Raw genomic sequence first — 20771 nt, 5'->3', positions numbered from 1 at the left:
CTAGACCTACTGATTACTAACAATACAGACCTGATCGCGCATGTGGAAATACGGGACAATTTAGGAAACAGCGACCACAGGTCAATTTGTTTTAGTATAAATCACACAAATACGAAACACTAAGGGTAATACAAAGACACTGAATTTCAAAAGCGCAAACTTACCTAAACTGCGCTCCTTGCTAAAAAATATTAAATGGGATAAAATCCTAGGAACAAAGAACACAGAGGAAAAATGGGAGTGCTTTAAGAGCATATTAAATAAAGGTATTAGCCAGTGCATTCCAATGGGAAAAATTTTTTAAAAAGCTAACAAAAGTCCCAGGTGGCTTAACTCCAATGTAAAAATGCATATAAAAGCAAAGGAGAAAGCCTTCAAAAAAATACAAGGCTGAGGGATTATGGTCAGCATTCCAACTTTACGAAAAATGCAATAAGAAATGTAAGGGTGCATGAAAGGCACATAGCGGAGAAGAGTAAAAAAATAAACAAGAAATTCTTTAAGTACATAAATAGTAAGAAAGAGGTCAGAACATATTGGCCCCATAAAGGATGATGAAGGGAATCTGGTTACAAAAGACGGAGAGATGGTGAAGGTTTTGAATTTATTCTTCTCCTCAGTCTTCACAAGGGAAACGGGGGGGGATTCAGTAACCAAGACTGGAATGTTAATCTTCATAACATATCATAGGAAGCACCCTCATGGCTAACAGAGGACAGAATTAGAAATAGACTTGAAAAACCTAACATTAATAAGTCACCGGGACCAGATGGCTTGCACCCGAAGGCCCTTAAGGAACTCAGTCAAGTGATAGCCAGACCATTGTCCCTAATTTTTATGGACAGTCTACTGGAATGGTACCAGCTGATTGGAGAAAAGCCAATGTAGCATCAATATTTAAAAAAAGGCCGAGATACATCCCTGGGAACTACAGGCCAGTTAGTCTGTAGTTGGAGGGGATGATAAGGGATTATATACAAGATTTTAGTAATAAAAACGGTATTATTAGCACTAATCAGCATGGATTCATGAAGAATCGTTCTTGCCAGACTAATCTATTAACCTTCTATGAGGAAGTGAACTGCCATCTAGATAAAGGAAGGCCTGTAGATGTGGTGTATCTGTATTTTGCAAAGGCATTTAATACAGTTCCCTATAAAAGTTTACTGTACAAACTAAGATCTGTCGGCATGAACCAAAGGGTGAGTACATGGATTGAAAACTGGCTACGGGGGTGAGTCCAGAGTGTGGTGATAAATGGGGAGTACTCTGAATGGTCTGGTATGGAAAGTGGGGTCCCCCAGGGTTCGCCGAGCTCTGAGGAAGAAGGGATGTTCCCTTCGAAAAGCGTCAGCTGGCAGTGATCCCTGTGAGTTCCTCTATGACGTCTGGAGGGCTCCGCTCATCCTAGACCGCATGCTGCTAGTCAATGACTATTTACATTGTGAAATCTTCTACAATTGCTTGTGAGAAGTTCCTTTTTATCATTGTTTTTAATTAATTTACATCCAAAGGATAATGCACATGGCTGGTGTGCCTTTTTTTTCTTTTTCTCTTGTTCCCCCAGGGTTCTGTCTTGCGACCAGTCCTAAGTAATTTATTCATAAATGACCTGGAGGATGGGATAACTAGCTAATCTCAGTATTTGCGGATGACACAAAGCTAAGCATGGCAATAACTTCTATGCAGGATGTGGAAACCTTGCAAGAAGATCTAAACAAATTAATGGGGTTTGCAACTACATGGCAAATTAGATTTAATGTTGAAAAATGTAAAATAATGCATGTGGGTGCCAAAGGTATGAATGCAATCTACTCACTAGGGGGAGCACCTCTGGGGGAATCTAGGATGGAAAAGGACCGGGGGGTCCTAGTAGATGATAGGCTCAGCAACGGCATGCAATGCCAGGCTGCTGCAAGCAAAGCCAACAGAATATTGGCATGCATTAAAAAGGGGATTAACTCCAGAGATAAAACGATAATTCTGCCACTCTACAAGACTTTGGTCCAGCCGTACCTGGAGTATGCCGCCAAATTCTGGGCACCAGGCCTCAGGAAGGATGTGCTGGAACTGGAGAGGGTCCAGAAAAAGGCAACTAAGCTAATAAAGGGACTGGAGGATCTCAGCTATGGGGAAAGACTGTAAGGATTGAACTTATTCTCTCGGGAGAAGAGGCGCTTGAGAGGGGCGATGATTTCAATGTACAAATACTGTACTGGTGACCCCTCAATAGGGAAAAAACATTTCTGCGCAAGGAAATTTAAAAAGATACACGGCCATTCACTAAAATTAGAAGAGAAGCGGTTTAACCTTAAACTGCATAGAGGGTTCTTTACTGTAAGAGCAGTAAGGATGTGGAATTCTTTTCCACAAGCAGTAGTTTCACTGGGGAGCATCGATAATTTAACCACTTTAGCCCCGGAAGATTTTCCTGCTTAATGACCGGGCCATTTTTTGTGATACGACCCTCCATCGCTTTAGCTGACAATTGTGTGGTCCTGCGACGTTGTACCCAAGCAAATAGTTTTCTTTTGGTGGTATTTGATCACCTCTGCGGTTTTTATTTATTTAAGAGTGACAATTTTTTTAAAAAAAGCTATATTTTTTACTTTTTGATATAACAAATATCCCCAAAAATGTTTTTAAAAAACAAATTTCTTCATCAGTTTAGACCAATATATATTCTTCTACATATTTCTGATAAAAAAAAATATTGCAATAAGCGTATATTAAATGGTTTCAAAATTTATAGCGTCTACAAAATAGCCGATTCACGGGAACATGCCACTTTAAGTGGTTAAAAAAACTATTAGATGGGCACCTTAACGACCACAACATACAGGGGTATACACTGTACCACTAACATTAAAGCACACACACAGGTTGGACTTGATGGACTTTTGTCTTTCTTCAACGTCACCAACTATGTAACGATGTAAAAGTCTGATTGTCACATACATCATTATTTTATATCACAAAGTATTATTTGTCATTTGGCTCTCTCCAATAGACAGCTCGCAGAAACTCAATAAACACCAATCTGAAACTAACAATATTTGAAGAAGCAATAAAAGATAAAAAAAGTAAAGTGGATTGGTAAATATTGCACAGTAATGAAAGAAAAACTAAATTATTTATGCTTTTGTAAATCAAGCTCCTTGTCCAATGGACTCTCAGTTGTTGTGTGTGATTTCTCTAAATACATTTCATGTATTACATGCAAGACAATCCGGGGGTAACCTTCACCACTATAAGGGCCCCCAAAAAAAGATTTTTGGGCCATACGTAGGTTAGGAAACTTTGCACTATACAGTATTATCACTGACCTGAATTATCCTTTAGGAAAAATGTATAGCACACAGTAGGCAGGTGCAGTCTACTTTCTCCACTGCAGGTGGCGCTATTCCACAGCGGCACCGCAGTTAGAGAGGAAGTCAGGAGGAACATGGTTTTCTGAGTCACTGGGGAAGCCTTCTGTTTGGATGTGACTCCGGTAGCCATATTGGGTCAGACAGAGCCTTTTTAAGGCCCTGGGTCCTAGGTTTGGCATGCATTTGCGAGTTATTAAACTAGGGACAGGTACCCCACCTGTTACGGATAGTACTTGCATTAGGGAAAGGTTCCAGATGAGGAGGGAAAATGTAGAGTTTCATCTTTTCTGGACTTTTTCCCAGTTTGGCACGAGACGGCCAGGCCGCATTCTGCCCCTCTCTCAACAGACGCTGTCGGTCAGGCTGATATTTGCTTCTTTCGCATTGCTGGAAACCGTAAGTGCAACCGGGTGGGTAGCCTTCCCACAGGGTTTGTTGTGAACTGTTACTGCATCACTTCAATACAAATTTTACACCTCACCTGGCTGTGTGAATTATCACCGCCACACACGCTGAACCCCACCTACACACACATATCACACATGGATCTGAACAAGAAGATCTAAGACTGATTTATAAAAAATCGTTTACAAAACATTCTGTGACATACCCCCAAAAAGCAATAGGAATCTTTTAGTGTACTATTAGTGGCTACACATTCTGAGTAAGCGTTTAGCTTTTGATATGATTTTTTTTTTTTTTATTTCAGCCATACTGTTCTCTATTTTCATAATTTTACCTAAATGAGGAATTTTAAAACTTCTTATGGTAGCTATCTTTGAAATAGATAGTAGTGAGCATTCCAAGTCAAATGTTAGATAGATTTGCACACTAAAACACAAGTTGCAGCATTACAAACTGAAAATCATAATATGTGCATAATATGTGCTTCAAGTAAGCAAACATAATTGCATCTGTGCACAAACACAAATAGAATCACCGTCTAGATAGACCATACATGCTTTCTTAAGGGGAAACTGGAATGGCTTTGGACTAATGTAGAAAGGTTAGGGCATGGTATACTCCAAAGCACTGCACAGTAATCAGAGGACACTCTTCTGTAGGCTCACACTTCCCCTCTGAGGACAGGGGGGTGGGCAGAATTCTGTGACCCTATGAGAACAGTCTCGGTCCATAGGTATCTCTAGAACTTATATCTCAAAAGCAAACATTCACCAGGTATCAGTTCAGGGTTATTACTCACAGGTCCCCAGGACAGCTGCACATCTTCCAGCTTTCTTTGGACATGACCCACTGAGGGAGGTAAACCTCCTCCAGACCAGATCCCTTACGGTGAAGTCCCACAGCCAATCCCTCAGGGAGATCACTCCAGGCCTCAGCTGATACCGTTGAGGCCTCACAAACAGCTAAACAATCCACAGGCTACCTGAGATGGGGAGCAGGTCTCCCATAAGACTTGGAACCCTCCTAGGAATAGGGAACCATCTTTCCAGGGCTTCAGATTGTTTATCACCTCCCCAGACATCTTCTGGACACTCCTCTCCATGGATTGGCCAGACCATAATATGTATTCTGGCTGATCATTTGATTCTCCCTCCCTATGTTCTAGAAGCTTCTTCCAGAGGCAGGGGGAAGCAATCAAACTCCCAGCCTGTGAAACCTTAAAGAGACCAGAACAGACCATCACTGCTCCCTTGACTACAGAAGGAAGCAAACACTAAATTTGCCTAGCATCCTACACTAGGAGGGTGCTACATCCACACTATAGAAGGGTATGTTTTTGGTTTATTTTTCATGTTAGAGTTTTACAACCTCTTTGGTGTAGAGAAGACTCGTAACACTAATGTCGCTGAGCATTCTGTATTTTATAAGGAGAGAGCACAGCAGTAGCTGTTTGGTTTCAGACCGTGTCCCTCTGATGGAAATTCTATATGGAGCCATACAGAGCAGGGTAAAAGGGGGTGGGGGGGTGGGGTTGAGTCTCTTCTGTGGCTCATTTAACACTTTTTGCTTCAGTTATTGAACTATGTACTGTAAACAACTGGCAAATGTATGTGCAATGTTTCAAATTTATCTGATTATACAGGAAATACATTTTTTGAATATATAAAAACATATTTTAAACACACTTAAAAATTATTTTTAAGATTCTGTCCTTTCAGGCTCCAAACATTATAAGCCGTACTACAAGAATAGCTGGGAGGTACTGAGTGCTGAAATCTGACTAGGAGAAACAACCATTTACCATAAATATCAGGGGTTTTTTATACGAGTTCTAAGCTATTGTTATATGACACATAGATTAGAATGTTATGTTATACAAAACGGATTCAGTAATCTTACCTCTTTGATTTCATTAATAAAAGGTTGTGCTGTAGTTGCATTCCAGACTTGTGTAGTAACAGTAGACCATGGATTTTCTGTGGATGGCAGACTCTCATTCTGCTGCTGGCTCTTGGTGCTGGTGTTGCTCTGGGTGCTGGTGTCGCTCTGGGTGCTGGTGTCCAGAGTCCTATGTGTGACATTAGTGTAGTTCATCTCAGTGACAGTGGTAACCGATACTGATAACTGATCCGTGGTGGGTAGTAGAGTACTCCTGGTTGTAGGACTCACTGTAGTATACTTGAGGTCTATAAAAAAAGAAAAGAAAGTGTATTGCTGTCAGGAAAAAATACAAATTAAATTTTCTTCAATACAAGCAGTGTTCATACAATCTAGATTGTAAGCTCTAACGAGCAGGGCTCTCTGATCCCTCCTGTATTGAATTGTATGGTAAGTGTACTATCTGCCCTCATGTTGTAAAGCGCTGCGCAAACTGTTGGCGCTATATACATCCTGTATTATAATAATAATAATAATAAACATCTAGAAGGGGTTTAATGATAGCACATGACTCTGCTGTGTTAGATGATGGGATGTGTAATCAAAACTCCAGATAAAACTTTTGTTTTTGTAAAGAGTCAACTTTTTATTGTGGTCTGTGTCCCTGTTTGGGAAATTTCTACTTATTTCATCACTGTAATAAGCAATCAAAATGTAAAAGAAAATCCCTGATCACCTCCCCAGAGTAGTACAGTGTCACAATGGTGACACTGCACTGCTCTGGTGACAATATGTAAAAAAAAAAAAAAAGTACATTTTTTTTTTTTCACATCCTGTTATCACTCAGTGTCCTTAATCACCGCCGCACTACTCATATTGTCCCCAATCACTGTCACACCAGCTATGTTGTCCCTGATTACCGCTACATCAGTCATATTGTTCCTGATCACCACCCCACCAATCACATTGTCCTTGATCATAGTTACATAGTTAGTAAGGTTGAATAAATACACCAGTCAATCCAGTTCAACCCAAGTGAGTGTGCGTGTGTACAATTATCCCTATCCCTGTACATTGCATCTCATTAAGATGGTCATCTATTATATTATTATTTATTTAAGGTACCCATATAGCGCCATCAACTTACACATATATCGCATGCTCACATTGGTCCCTACCCTCAAGGAGCCCACAATCTAAGGTCCCCAACTCATATTCATATACTAGGGCCAATTTTGAACAGAAGCCAATTAACCTACCAGCATGTCTTTGGATTGTGGGAGGAAACCGGAGTACCCGGCGGAAACCCACGCAGGCACAGGGAGAACATGCAAACTCCAGGCAGGTAGCGTCATGGTTGGGATCACTGCCATACTGGTCATATTGTCCTTCATAACCGCCACATCAGTTGAAGTGTCTCTGATCACTGCGGCGCCAGTCTGTCCCTAATCACCACCACACCAGTTACAGCGTTTATGATCACCGCCACACAAGTCGCAGTGTACATAATTATCACCACAACAGTTACAGTGTCCCTGATCACCACCACGCCAGTTACAGTGTCCTTGATATCAGTCACAGCACTCATATTGTCAATAACCACTGCCATGCCAGTCCCAGTGTCCCTGATCACTGCCACACCAGTTATATTGGCCATCAAACACCACCATACCAGCTGCAGTGTCCCTGATCACCGCCACACCAGTCATAGTGTCACCATAAGGACTTGTTCACATGAGTGATGCTCTCTAAAGAGCCATCCATGTTTGGATGGCTCTTTAGAGAGCATTGGACAGGCAGTAAAGAGGCATTGTATCGCCTTCTCACCACCTGCTTTAACCCCTTGGACCCCACACAAGCAACTCCATTCACTTGAATGGGTCACGATCATACAGGGGGTATAATTCCTGCCACAGCTTTGAAGCAAAGCATTGCAGCTGTACCATGTGTACACCCTTGGCCACTGCCTCTGCAGCTAAAGGGGGTAGCGGTTGAGGGGCAGTGAAACCGCTGCTCAACCACAAGTCCCCCCCTCAGCATCATGTGTGAAGGAACCCTAATGATGCAGCCAGTCACAGTTTGTGTCCCTGACTGTCGCCTGTACTAACCCTGAACTGTTTATTGACTATGCTACTGCCTGTTGCCTGGACCAAGCCTTTGCCTTTTGCTGACCATGTCTCTGCCTATGCCTGAACTGACTCATCTGCATGTCCGACGCCACTGACACCAGTCCCAGCCACCCCCTGCGGACAACTGCACTCCTGGAAACACAGATACTTTTTTGTTCTTCCTTTTTTTAGCATCCTGTACTTTATGGTCAGTGAACATGATATTCCTGGGAGAAGCCATGTGCCAGTAAGCTAGGCTTGCTTGGCTTATAGAAACTGAGACTGAAATAGGGGACACTACACTAAGCTATATTTCCCGATCAAGCATACAAAGGTGACCATTACAGTTCATTGTTTTTGATACAGTTGGTTGATTTGTGTTATATACAAGATACAATGTCCGGTATATAATCAGTCCAGACAGTAAAAAAGTCCCACACATGTGGTATCACCATACTCGGAAGGAGTACCAGAATTTGTTTTGAGCTGTAATCCTAAGTATGCCTATGCTGTGTGTGAGAAATGTCTTATTAAATTGACAACTTTGTGCAAAAAAATAATTTTATTTTTCATTCTGTATTTTCCAACAATTTACAGGCAAAAAAATGACGTCTTCAAAAGACTCACCATGCCTCTTAGAAAATACTTTGGGGTGTTTTCTTTCCAAAATGTGGTTATTTTGTGAGTGTTTCCACTGTCCTGGTTCCCCAGGACCTCCAAAAATGTAACAGGAAGTCAGGAAATTAGATGCGTAATTCATGTCCCTATAACACCTAAAGGTGCTCCTTAGGCTTTAGGCCCCTCTTTGTGGTTAGCCTGTAAAAAAGTCTCACATGTGGTATTGCCATACTTGGGGGGAGTAGCAGAATGTGTTTTGGGGTGTAATTCTAAGGCCCCTTTCACATGGGAATCCTGTGAACCGGGATCCACTTGCTTAGTGGGGGATCTCTCCACTGATCCCTACCCTGCTATGCAGAGCAGGCGGGGACACAGCCCGCTCTCGTCTATGGGGCAATCTGATCTGATCTGCCAGATGGATGATTAATACATAACTCATCTGTCTGTTTTTGGTGGACAGGATTGGATCGGGTGTCAGCAGACATGTGTCCACTGACATCTGCCGCTCCATAGAAGAGACTGGAGGGTCCGATCAGGTCCACCTGAAAAACTGACAGGTGGACCTGATTGGATCGCCCATGTGAAAGGGACCTTAGTATGCCTATGATGTGTGTTAGAAATAGCTTATTACTTGACAATGATGTGCACAAAAAATATATATTTTCATTTTCTTTTCTGCATTTTCCAAAAACTTGTGGCAAAAAAAAAATTACATTTTAAAAAGATTAATTATGTCTTTCAGAAACTATCTTGGAGTGTTTGCTTTCCAAAATATGGTAACGTTGTGGGTGTTTCCACTGTCTTGGGGCTCCAGGGCCTCCAAAAATGTGATAGGTAGTAAGGAAAATAGATTCGTAATTTATGCTGTGTTAGACTGTGAAAAAGTGTCACACATGTGGTATCCCTATACTCAGGGGGTGTAGCAGAATGTGTATTTGTGTGTGAGAAATAACTTGTTAAAATGGCAATTTTGTGAAACAAAAACTAATTTTATAAAAAAAAAAATTGTGACAAAAAAATTAAAAACTTCAAAAAACTCACATGCCTCTTACTAAATACCTTGCCTGATCAGTGCCCATCAATGCAGCCTGATCAGTGCCCATCAATGCAGCCTCCCCAATGCCCATCAATGCAGCCTCACCAGTGCCCATCAATGCAACCTCACCAGCGCCCATCAAGTCAGCCTCATCAGTGCCCATCAGCTCAGACTCACCAATGCCAATCAATGCAGCCTCACCAGTGCCCATCAATGCAGCCTCATCAGTGCCCATCAATGCAGCCTCACCAATGCCCATCAATGCAGCCTCACCAGTACCCTTCAATGCAGCCTCGCCAATGCCCATCAATGCAGCCTCATCAGTGACCATCAGCTCAGTCTCACCAATGCCAATCAATGCAGCCTCACCAGTGCTCATCAATGCAGCCTGATCAGTGCCCATCAATGCAGCCTGATCAGTGCCCATCAATGCAGCCTCACCAATGCCCATCAATGCAGCCTCATCAGTGCCCATCAGCTCAGCCTCACTAATGCCCATTAATGCAGCCTTACCAGTGCCCATCAATGCAGCCTCATCAGTGCCCATCAATGCAGCCTTATCAGTGCCCATCAATGCAGTGTCACCAGTACCCATCATCTCAGCCTCACCAGTGCCCCTCAATGCAGCCTCACCAATGCGGTATTTGTGAGGCTGCATTGATGGGCACTGGTGAGGCTGCATTGATGGGCACTGGTAAAGCTGCATTGATAGGCACTGGTGAGGCTGCATTGATGGGCACAATGCCCATCAATGCAGCCTCACCAGTGCCCATCAATGCAGCCTAACCAGTACCCAGCAATGCACCCTCACCAGTCCATCAGTGCAGCCTCATCAGTTCCCATCAATGCAGCCTCACCAGTGCCCATCAATGCAGCCTAACCAGTGCCCATCAATGCAGCCTCACCAGTGCCCATCAATGCAGCCTCAAGTCACCTGTGCCCATCAATGCAGCCTCAAGTCACCAATGCCCATAAATGCAGTCTCATCCTCAGTGCCCATCAATGTCTGGCCCCATCCCATTAGCTCAGCCTTACCTGGCTATGCACATGGATACAGACTGATCAGACAGCAGTGCCCAGCCCCAGGCATCAGGAGAGGAGAGCCACCGCCGGTTTACACAGAGCGGGCCCTGGGGTTCTCCCACTTCCCCAACACGTTCAGTGTCACACTAAGTCTCACCTCCTGAACCGGCTCAGCTCCTATGATGGATGTTTCACATCCTGGCATTGGACCAGTGTGATGTCCATCATAGGAGCTCAGCCAGTCCAGGAGGCGGGACCTCGTATGTCACTCGGCCGCACCGGGTAAGCAGGAGATGGAGATCCCCACTCTGTAAACCTTGCCCCCTTCTCTTCAGAGGCTGTCCGGTGGCAGGCGGCCAATAGCTTAGAGTTCCCGGCCAACCACAGGCCTTGGGACTCAGGGCTAATAATTGCCATCGTTAAGACCGAGACCCGAGGGGCTTTTTGGGTGCCCACTCGGGGCTATAGCACCAGTCAGCTCCCCCTCCCGATGCCACTGGTTGAGGTGCATGTAAACTGTAGTGCATCAGTGTGAAAGCAGCCTTAGGCCCCTTTCACACGATCGGTCAGCCTGACTGTTTTTCAGGTGGACCCAATCAGACCCTCTATTCACCTCTATAGAGATGTAAGCAGACTTGTGTCCAATCCGATCCACCCAAAAATCATCTGCCCGCTCAGCTCATTGTGGCTCACTACTGGCTACCAAGTCGTTAAAGTGGCCCTCGTGCCTTAAAAGGTTTGGCACCACTGCTCTAGAACTTTCAAACATACACAACAATATATACGGATTTGGGTTCTTTTTGCAAAGGAAATGTAGCAGAATACATTTTGATCTAAATGTTTTGAGAAAGATTATTTATTTGCAAAATTTTTAACAAAATTTTTTTAACAGAAACTAAAAAACGATTTTTGGTATTTTTTCATTTATATAGCAAGATATAATGAAATATACCACCAAAAGAAAGCTATATCTGTCTCAGATGTAATTTGGATACACTGCTACATGGCTGAGTAATTCAAATTGTGACCGCACTGAGAGCTGGAAAATGGCCTGGACTGGAAAAGGTTGAAAGTGTCTGGACTTGAAGTAGTTAATTAGTTCCCACTCAGCCAAAAGCTGATTGATGGCTGGGCAGTGGTTTTATTATCCTGACTGGACGTCATATGACGTCCAGTCAGGATGCGCCGTTCACGCAGCGGTGGGGCCATGCAGCAATGCGATCTGTCACTGGCCGGGTAAAATGCTTGCTTATAGCAGTGTAATGCACTTAAAATTTTTAATATTTTAAGTTTGCAGCTTTTGAGAAAAAAAAATCCTGAAATCCATCTGCCCTTAGCTCAGGCATGCATGCAGGAGAGTGTGCTTAACTGAGAAAACCCCTCCTCTTCTCCTCCCCTCCTGAAGCCTCCTGGGATGTATGACATCATTTGCCTAGGCAAGAAACCAGGAAGTAACTGAAGAAATGTAAAAAAAGTTTAACACAAGTAATATAATATACTTTCCTATATTTTCACTAATGCTAGCAGCATGAGGATTAAAAATAATCAATGTTACTTGGGAGAGTGAAGTTCCACTTTAACTAGTTCCCACCAAGCCAATAACAGATTGATGGCTGGGCGGTAGTTTTATTATTCTGACCGGACGTCAGAATTTGCTGATTGCGAGGCTGTGGGGCTGCACGATCTGTCATCGATGACTGATCAGAGTACCATCTCGCTACCGGTACCATGTGACCGCCGTGACCAGTCACAGCAGGTGACATGAAAGTTGTATACAATAGATGGCTTCCTTTCATGCCATCCATTGGGTACAACTGTGTTGCTAGCTGTGATTGGTCAGTGTGATCATATGGTACAGACAGGGCCAATTACAGCCTATTTGCACCATGTGATTAGCTCTGGCCAATCACAGCTAATCAAAACAAAATAGATTAAATGAATCAGTTTCATTCAGTAAAATGCTTGCTTATAGCAATGTAATGCACTGCTATAAGCAAACAATGTATAAAAAAAAATGTAATAAAAAAAAAATTATTACAATTTTTTTTGTACTGTCACCAGTCAGTGTCCCTGATTACAGCCACACCTGTTATATGATAACAATATACTGCATTGGTGAAAATATGTAAAAAAAAGAATGACTTAATTTGTTTATTTGCCAAAACATTTTGACAAAAAATTACAACTTCATAAAACTTGCCATGCCTCTTGCTAAATACCTTGGACTATCTACTTTATAAAAAGGGGGTCATTTGGGGGTATTTGTAGTGTCCTGGCATTTTCGGGCCTCAAGAAATGCGATAGTCTGTCAGTATTTTAGGATTGATCAATTTTCAGATATATACCATAGTTTGTGGACTCTATAACTTTCACACAGACTAAATAATATGCACTGATTTGGGTTATTTTCATCAAAGATATGTAGCAGAATACACTTTGACCAAAATTTATAGAGAACAATTATTTATTTGCAACATTTTTATAACAGAAAGAAGAAAAACACATTTTTTAAAAAACAAATTTCAGGCTTTTTTGTTTATCTAGCAAAAAGTTAATAAACTCAGTGGTGATTAAATACCACTAAAAGAAAGCTCTATTTGTGTGAACAAAATTTAGGTACAGTGTTGCATGACCTCTCAATTATCTTCAAAGTGCAACAGCACTGAAAGCTGAAAATTGGCCTGGGCAGGAAGGGGTAAAAGTCCCCGGTAGTGGTTAAGGTTATATTATATTTAAAGATTTTGTATGATTTTAGTGTCTGGGTTTACATCTACTTTAAATAAGGTGTTTATCTGGCAAAGCCTGTGGATTCTTTTGATTGAAGCCTAGAATGCAGTATACCCGGTATGCAGGTATATGATGAACAGGAATTTATTGATTTGGTTCCGTGTGTGTGTGTGTGTGTGTGGGGGGGGTAAATCATACTACATAGCTCCCAACTGTCCCTGATTTCGAGGAACTGTCTCTGATTTGGAGCAATGTCCCTCTGTCCCTCATTCCTCCCCATTTGTCCCTCATTTTGGTCTGATCTATCTAGATGTATATAAAGTGCACTTTTTATCTATCAAAAAGTGTTTTCCAGCACTAAACCTTTCATCTGATTTCTAAATTGCTGCATTTGTAAATCGCAAAAGCCAATATAAAGTAATAGTAGTGGTAAAAAAAGCACTTGTAGGCTTAACCAATCTTGTTTTTTTGTGCAATTCTCCTTTAAGGGGGGTGACGCGCCGCCTTTGAAAACGTCGATGACGAAACGCGTAAGGCGGAGCTACGCACTTACGTCATTTCCGGGTACGGAGCGAGAGAGCCTGGAACGCAGCTGGACCGCACGCTGCGGTGTATTACTTCCTGGCTTTCGGCTTCACCCATAGTGTAGTGTTACATGCTTTTAATTTCTCCCATGTGGGGAGCTTTTTTATGGGAATAAAGTTTTAATTTTATTACTACACTATGAGGTGGCATCTCTTTTTATGAGGATTTCTTTGGGGATCCCTGTCTTGGACGTGGTATAAGGAGGTGGTACAAAGAGGCTATTTGGAAACGCCTGGGAGAGAGGACATCCTATCTCAGTGACCACGGGATATCGGCCAAGAGGACGGGATTGGGATCCTGAAGTGTCTGTTACCCCTGCAGGGGCAGTGGGAGTCGGTGAGTGGGGAGCCAAAAGGGGGAGCACAGAAGTCACGGATTTTTCATCTATAAGGGCACCACAGTCACCAAACTCTTGGAACTTCTTTTTTTTTTTTTTTTTTTTTTTTTTATCTGCTAATTGCAATCTGGGACGTATCACGTGTGACAGTTTTTTGTGTTTTTTATTTTTTAATATTTTTTATTATTTTTTCGTTATTCAATATGTTGAGACACATTGTGTAGATCATTTGGATACATATTTTTTGGATTGATTGCACTGGTATACAACTTTTTTGCATATTTATATACATATAATTTTCTGCCATTTGCAGTTTGGGATGCATTACTTGTGACAGAACATTTTTTCTATCCATATAAGTTATTACACATTTTGCAGATCATTTGGGTACATAATAATTTTTTGGATTTGATTGCACTGGTATATTATACTAATTTTTATATTTTTTGCATATATATATGTTGGAATCATCATTAGCTGCATAGTGTATCAGCAGCCACACCTAGTGGTACTTTTTGGAAATTACCTGGGCATATAGGTATATGGTACCTAATTAGGGTCTTCTTCACGTTTCGTATCACATATATTTACCAGTTATGGGGGCACTTATATGATTATTTATCCCTGTTTGTGTATGGTATAGCTCATATCGGTCACATTATTATCAAGTACACACTTCATAAGGAAGCGCCATACCTCTATTTAAAATTTCATAAAGTGACAAGGGGTGTGTCCTATTCCTGCATACTTTTGCTGATAGGTGTTCCTCATTCCCATCTCAGAAAGTTGGGAGGTATGATACTGTCACTGACCAACAACAGAGGAGGTTCAAATAGCACTGCAATTGATCATCAGTAAAGGGAAATGGGGAGTATAATAGTATGGCCACTGACAACAATGTTGGGGTTTATTATTGCGGTCTCTGACACCAATGCTGGGGATGATTATTGTGTCCACTGATACAAATGCTAGGATTGTAATTGTGGCCAATTGTTTTCCTTGCACGTGATTGGGTATTCTTTGCAAAGTGAAGCTTTACCTCATTTACTAAGCTCTGGAGCAACTGCAATTTGCAAAGTGCATGGCCTATTTGCCTTTATAAAATTAACCCCTACGCACCTCAATGCACAAAAAATGCTGCTATTGTGCAGCACTCTCAACATGTCAGGGGACATATTTGTGGCCCTCTATAATTTTCTAGTTGACCACCACTGATAAAAAGTAAGTGTGTGCCATATTAATATCAGATTTCTTTCAGCACTTGTTTGGCAGATGAATAAATACGTCCTTGAACAGTACAAATCACAGTCAAGTATCGTAACACCAAGTAAGTGTGCTGAAAGGACCTGCCTTTCCTTCCACAGGAAACTTGATGTGCCAAGTGCTGCATGAACATTTGGATGACAGTCAAACTTTTTTTTAGTGGGTCATTGAAAAGAAAGGACGGTATTATATTTAACACGCAAGCTAGACTTCATGGTCAGCATGCCACATAGCGTTAATATATCATTTTCTAATTTAAATAAATAAATATGCTTTTTGCTAGGGTGGTTATCAGTTTTATCGATGGCACTATTAACCACTTGCTGACCAGCCGCCGTCATTATACTGCGGCAGGTCGGCTCTATTGCGCAAATCGCCGTAAGAGTACATAGCCTTGTGCAATAGATACAGTGGGCACGCGTACGGCCGGCCACACGCCCAAGCCAATGCGTGTGGCCCGGCGGCTGCGATGTCCACTGGACACCGCTCCACAGAGAGGTAGGATGGGGATCTGGTAATGTAAACAAACAGATAGCCGTTCTGTCAGGGGAGTACAGAGTGATTGTCTGTTACTAGTGATTTGGAACAGCGATCTCTCTTTACTCCCTGCCAGTTCACTCCCCCAACAGTTAGAAAGCACCTCCCAGGGAACACATTTAACCCCGTGATTCACCCCTAGTGTTAAAGAGGAAGTAAACCCTGATGGTTTTTACTTCCACTTTATTCCCCTGCAAAGTAAAAGCATAATGGACTAGTATGCATCGTATACTAGCCCATTATGTTGCACTTACCTGCAAACGAAGCCAGTGATGTCCCCGCTGGTGGCCTCGTCCATCTTTACCCCTCTTCCTTCCGGGGCTGTGGGCTCTGTGACTGTCTGGAGTCACGTGACGTCACTCCCGCACATGCACGCAAGAGCCGACGGTCACTGCACAGGCCCTATAGAAACGGCACGATTGTGCCTTTTTTTAGTGTGCATGCGCAGATGACGTCGGCGCAAGCGTATATGGTAAATATCTCCTAAACCGTGCAGGTTTTGGAGATATTTCCAGTACCTACAGGTAAGCCTTATTACAGGCTTACCTGTAGGGAAAAGTGGTGTGTAAGGGTTTTCAACCACTTTAACCCCTTCCCTGCCAGTGACACTTACACAGTAATCAGTGCATCTTTACAGCACTGATCGATGTATAAATGTCAATGGTCCCAAAAAAGTGTCAAAAGTGTCCAATCTGTCTGCCGCAATGTCGACGTCCCGCTAAAAATTGCTGATCACCGACATTACTAGTAAAAAAAAAAATAATAATAATAAAAATGCCATAAATCTATCCCCTATTTTGTAGATGCTATAATTTTGCACAAACCAATTAATACATATTGGCTTAAATTGATGAAGAAATTATTTTTTTTTACATTTTTTTTTGGATATTTATTATAGCAAAAATTAAAAAATATTGTTATTTTTTTCAACATTGTCAGTCTTTTTTTGTTTATAGCGCAAACAATAAAAACCCGCAGAGGTGATCAAAAATACCACAGAAAGAAAGTTCTATTTGTGGGAAAAAAAAGGACATAAATTTTGTTTGGGTACAACGTCGCACGACCGCGCAATTGTCAGTTAAAGCGACGCAGTGCCGTATCGCAAAAAACGGCCTGGGCTGAAGTGGTTAAACAGGTCACAAATGTATTGTTTGTTTCTCTTTCTTTTTACATAATTTCAAAGAAGGTACACTCTCTACAGGTACAGCAACAGTTGGATGGATGGATGGATGGATGGATGGAGAGGGAGAGAAAGTGAGCAACTGAAAATCTCTACTTGGGTATAATGCAGGATAGATCTATTTAAGGTTGTAACACAATTATATATGGTTTATAATGGCAATACTACCGCTTACTTATGTCATTATTTTAGCTATTTTTATTGTGTTTCCTAAATTTATTTATTATTTTATAAATTCTTTATTTTTCATAGATTTCACATTACAATTCATTACAATCTTACAGTGTCTTTTTATAACACCCTTAATATTTCCATCCAACTGTGTACATTGTATTACCTCTTAAGTAACTCCTTAACTCGGTGTGAATTCTCTTTTTCTACTTTACCCCCGCACCCTATCTAAATAATATCCAACCCTACCAAAGAAAAAACAAGGAAAGGGAGAGAAAGTATAACCCCCCCTCCCTACACCTCCCTCCTCCTCCCCTCACTGCTCAATACCCTACCCTTCTATTCTCAGCTATGGACCACTTTACGAGTTTTGGATGTCATCCTGACCCTCCCTATATGCCAAATAAGGGGCCCATATCTTACGGTACCACCCATCTTGATCTTTCATCGCCAAAGTAAGATTTTCCATTTGTTGGATTTCTGTGATTCTAACAAACCACGCCCTTGCTGCTGTAAGAAGATGTCTCAACAAAGATTTTTTGTGTTTTTCCACTGATATAGATTGTCAAGTAGTAAAAAGGCTGCCGGTCTATCTCCTAGGGAAACGCCTCTTTTAATGGTTTCAGAAACCATTCCCCAAAACTCCTTAATTTTTGCACACTCCCAAAAAATGTGCAGTATAGTACCCTCTGCTTCATGACACCTCCAGCAGACATCTGACATTTAGGGGTATATCCAAAGTAATACAGTCGGTGTTCTATATCACCTAGTAAGAATTTTGTATCCCCCCTCCTGGTATCTACTTGCTACTGATGCCTTTTGATTAAATAGAAAGATCCTGTCCCTCTGCTCTTGGGAAAATGACATATCTAAATCCCTCTCCCATGCCTGGAGGAAAGTAAGTTCTTGCAGTGCTTCTAATCTAGTTTATGTGGCATAAAAATATGACAAGTGTCTTATTGACTCCCCCTTCAGGCATGTCTCCTCAAACCCTGTCAATGCCCTAACTTCTACATATGTATTTGACTTCAATCAAATAAAGGCATCTAGTTGCATAATCCTAAAAAAATCGAAATCAGACGATATCTCTCATTCACCTCCCTTTTTTTCATTAAGCGATTATCCAGTGAGAAATGGATGATCCTGCTGATACCTCTACAGTGTATTGCTCCGAACCTAGGGTCCGTTAGACCCGGCTGAAATGCCGGCGTACCTATAATCGGAGTCAAGGATTTGTCGAGATAGGCATTTTTAAAATATCTTTTTAGTCGTTCGAAGGGTGGCGCCTATCGTCAGATGTTTCCTTACTTCCACTGGCACATCAGCTTCTGGTATCCATACCAGACCTTCCAATGAAATATCTATCGTCGCCTGTTCCATTTGTATCCAAGGTTTCTTCCTTTAAAGCCCGCACCACTCCACCACTTTGACTAAATGTGAGGCTTCCTGATATCTTATTGGGTCTGGAAACCCTATCCCTCCTTTTCCCTTAGGCAGTGATAGTATAGTTCTACATAATCTTGCTGGCTTCCCGGCCCAAATAAACCTCAAAAATCTTGATCTGAGATCTCTTAGAAAACTTGGGGGAATCTTAACTGGCAGGATGTGTATTAAATACAAAAGTCTTGGCATCACGTTCATCTTTACAATATTTGTTCTCCCGAACCATGTAAAGGTTTCTTTATCCCATCTCAAGAGACCGAGTTTGATCTGTTTCTCCATTGGTGCATAGTTAAGCTCACATAGCTTATTTAAATTTTTCGATATTTTAGTCCCTAAATAGCTTATATGGGATTCAGTCCATCCAAAATCAAACTGTGTAGTTATCAAATGTAGTAGGGACGTATTTATTTCTATCCCCATCGCCTCCAATTTCCCATAGTTTACTTTAAAATTGGATATTTCCTCATATTCACGTAACTCTGATAGCAGGGACGGAAGGTATATGACTGGGGAGGTTATAAAAAAAATGAAATCATCGGCATATGCTGCAAGTTTCTGTTCTTCTCCCTTTATTAATATCCCCTAATGTTCAAATTTGCCCGTATCTTTCTTAAAAAAGGTTCCATTGTCAGAATAAAAATAACGGGCGAAAGGGGACATCCCTGTCGTGTACCATTTTGAATGGAAAAAGACTCCGAGATTCTATCGCCTATCTTTAACCTGGCACTTGGTGTTGAGTATAAATTGGAAAACCAGCTTAACATCCCCTCTCCCAGGCCTATGTGTTGTAAAATAGCTTTTAAAAACATCCAATCTACCCTATCAAAGGCTTTTTCCGCATCAGCGGAAACTAGCACCATTGGTCTCTGCTGCCTTTGTGCAAGGTAAATCGTATTCACCACCCGCTGTGTATTCTCTCTTCCCTCCCTCCCAGGGGTAAATCCTACTTGATCAGGATGTATAAGCCCGGAATGTGATCTACTAATCTCATGGCTAGGATCTTTGTGAACACTTTAAGATCTACATTCAGTAATGAAATAGGGCAATAACTAGGGCATTGGGAGGGGTCCTTCCCTTCTTTTGGGATAACTGTTATGTGTGCCAAAAGTGTTTCTTTTCTTCGCGTAGTGAATTGTAGGCTGCTATGAATCCCAGAGCCAGTTTCTCAGCGAACGCTTTGTAATATGACAGGGTATACCCATCTGGGCCCAGTGCCTTACCCAGTTTCAGGAGTTTTAATGCCCTCATAAATTCCTCTGTTGTAATTGGTACGTCAAGTTCTCTGGCTATCTCCTCGTCAGCCTTGGCATTTCTGTTTCTTTAATATACTCCCTGGACGCCCTCCATTTCTTTTGAGCATTTTCTGGGGTGGATTTCCCTACTAATTGGTATAGACTCTCATAATACTCCTTGAAAACCTGTGCGATTTCCTGTGGGGTGTTAACCATTTCATCTCTCTGCGTTTTTATTTGTGTGATGTGATTTCGTGCAGTAGTTTCTCTAATGCCCTGTACACACGGGCGGATTTTCCGATGGAAAAAGTGCGATCGGATTGTGTTGTCGGAAATTCCGATCGTGTATGGGCTCCATCAGACTTTTTCTGTCGGAATTTCCGACACACAAAGTTTGAGAGCAGGATATAAAACTTTCCAACAACAAAATCCGATCGTTTAAATTCCGATCGTGTGTACACAAATCCGACGCACAAAGTGGCACGCATGCTCAGAATAAATTAAGAGACGAAAGCTATTAGCTACTGCCCCGTTTATAGTCCCGACGTACGTGTTTTACGTCACCGCGTTTAGAACGATCGGATTTTCCGACAACTTTGTGCGACCGTGTGTATGCAAGACAAGTTTGGCCCAAAATCCGATGGAATGTCCGATCAATGTCCGATCGTGTGTGCAGGGCATAAGAGCGTTTGCTAGCAAGCTCCCTGGTTTATTCCCAATTTCGTAAAATGTCCACCTCCCTCGAGTTAATTTGGCTTTTGCTTTGTCTATAAGCAAGAGATTGAGCTTTTCACGTCGGCCAGCTAATTCCTGTTCTATTAATTGTGCCTGGGATTTTTCGTGCGCCGTTTCCAATT

At 41.9% G+C, this 20771-nt stretch overlaps 1 protein-coding gene across 1 annotated transcript in view; it reads right to left on the bottom strand.

The window, feature by feature from the left end:
* PTPRB (protein tyrosine phosphatase receptor type B) overlaps positions 1 to 20771 on the bottom strand; it is a 202146-nt gene that overhangs the window by 157552 nt on the left and 23823 nt on the right. The window contains exon 3 of the mRNA XM_073620045.1: positions 5676 to 5962. Within this exon, the coding sequence (XP_073476146.1) occupies positions 5676 to 5962 (287 nt within the window). The remainder of the gene's footprint in view (positions 1 to 5675; positions 5963 to 20771) is intronic.

This window comes from Aquarana catesbeiana, linkage group LG03 (assembly GCF_042186555.1).
Source record: "Aquarana catesbeiana isolate 2022-GZ linkage group LG03, ASM4218655v1, whole genome shotgun sequence".
In the NCBI taxonomy this organism is placed as follows: domain Eukaryota; kingdom Metazoa; phylum Chordata; class Amphibia; order Anura; family Ranidae; genus Aquarana; species Aquarana catesbeiana.
Note: the sequence above shows the minus strand (reverse complement) of the source record. Positions and strands in the feature narration are given on the sequence as shown.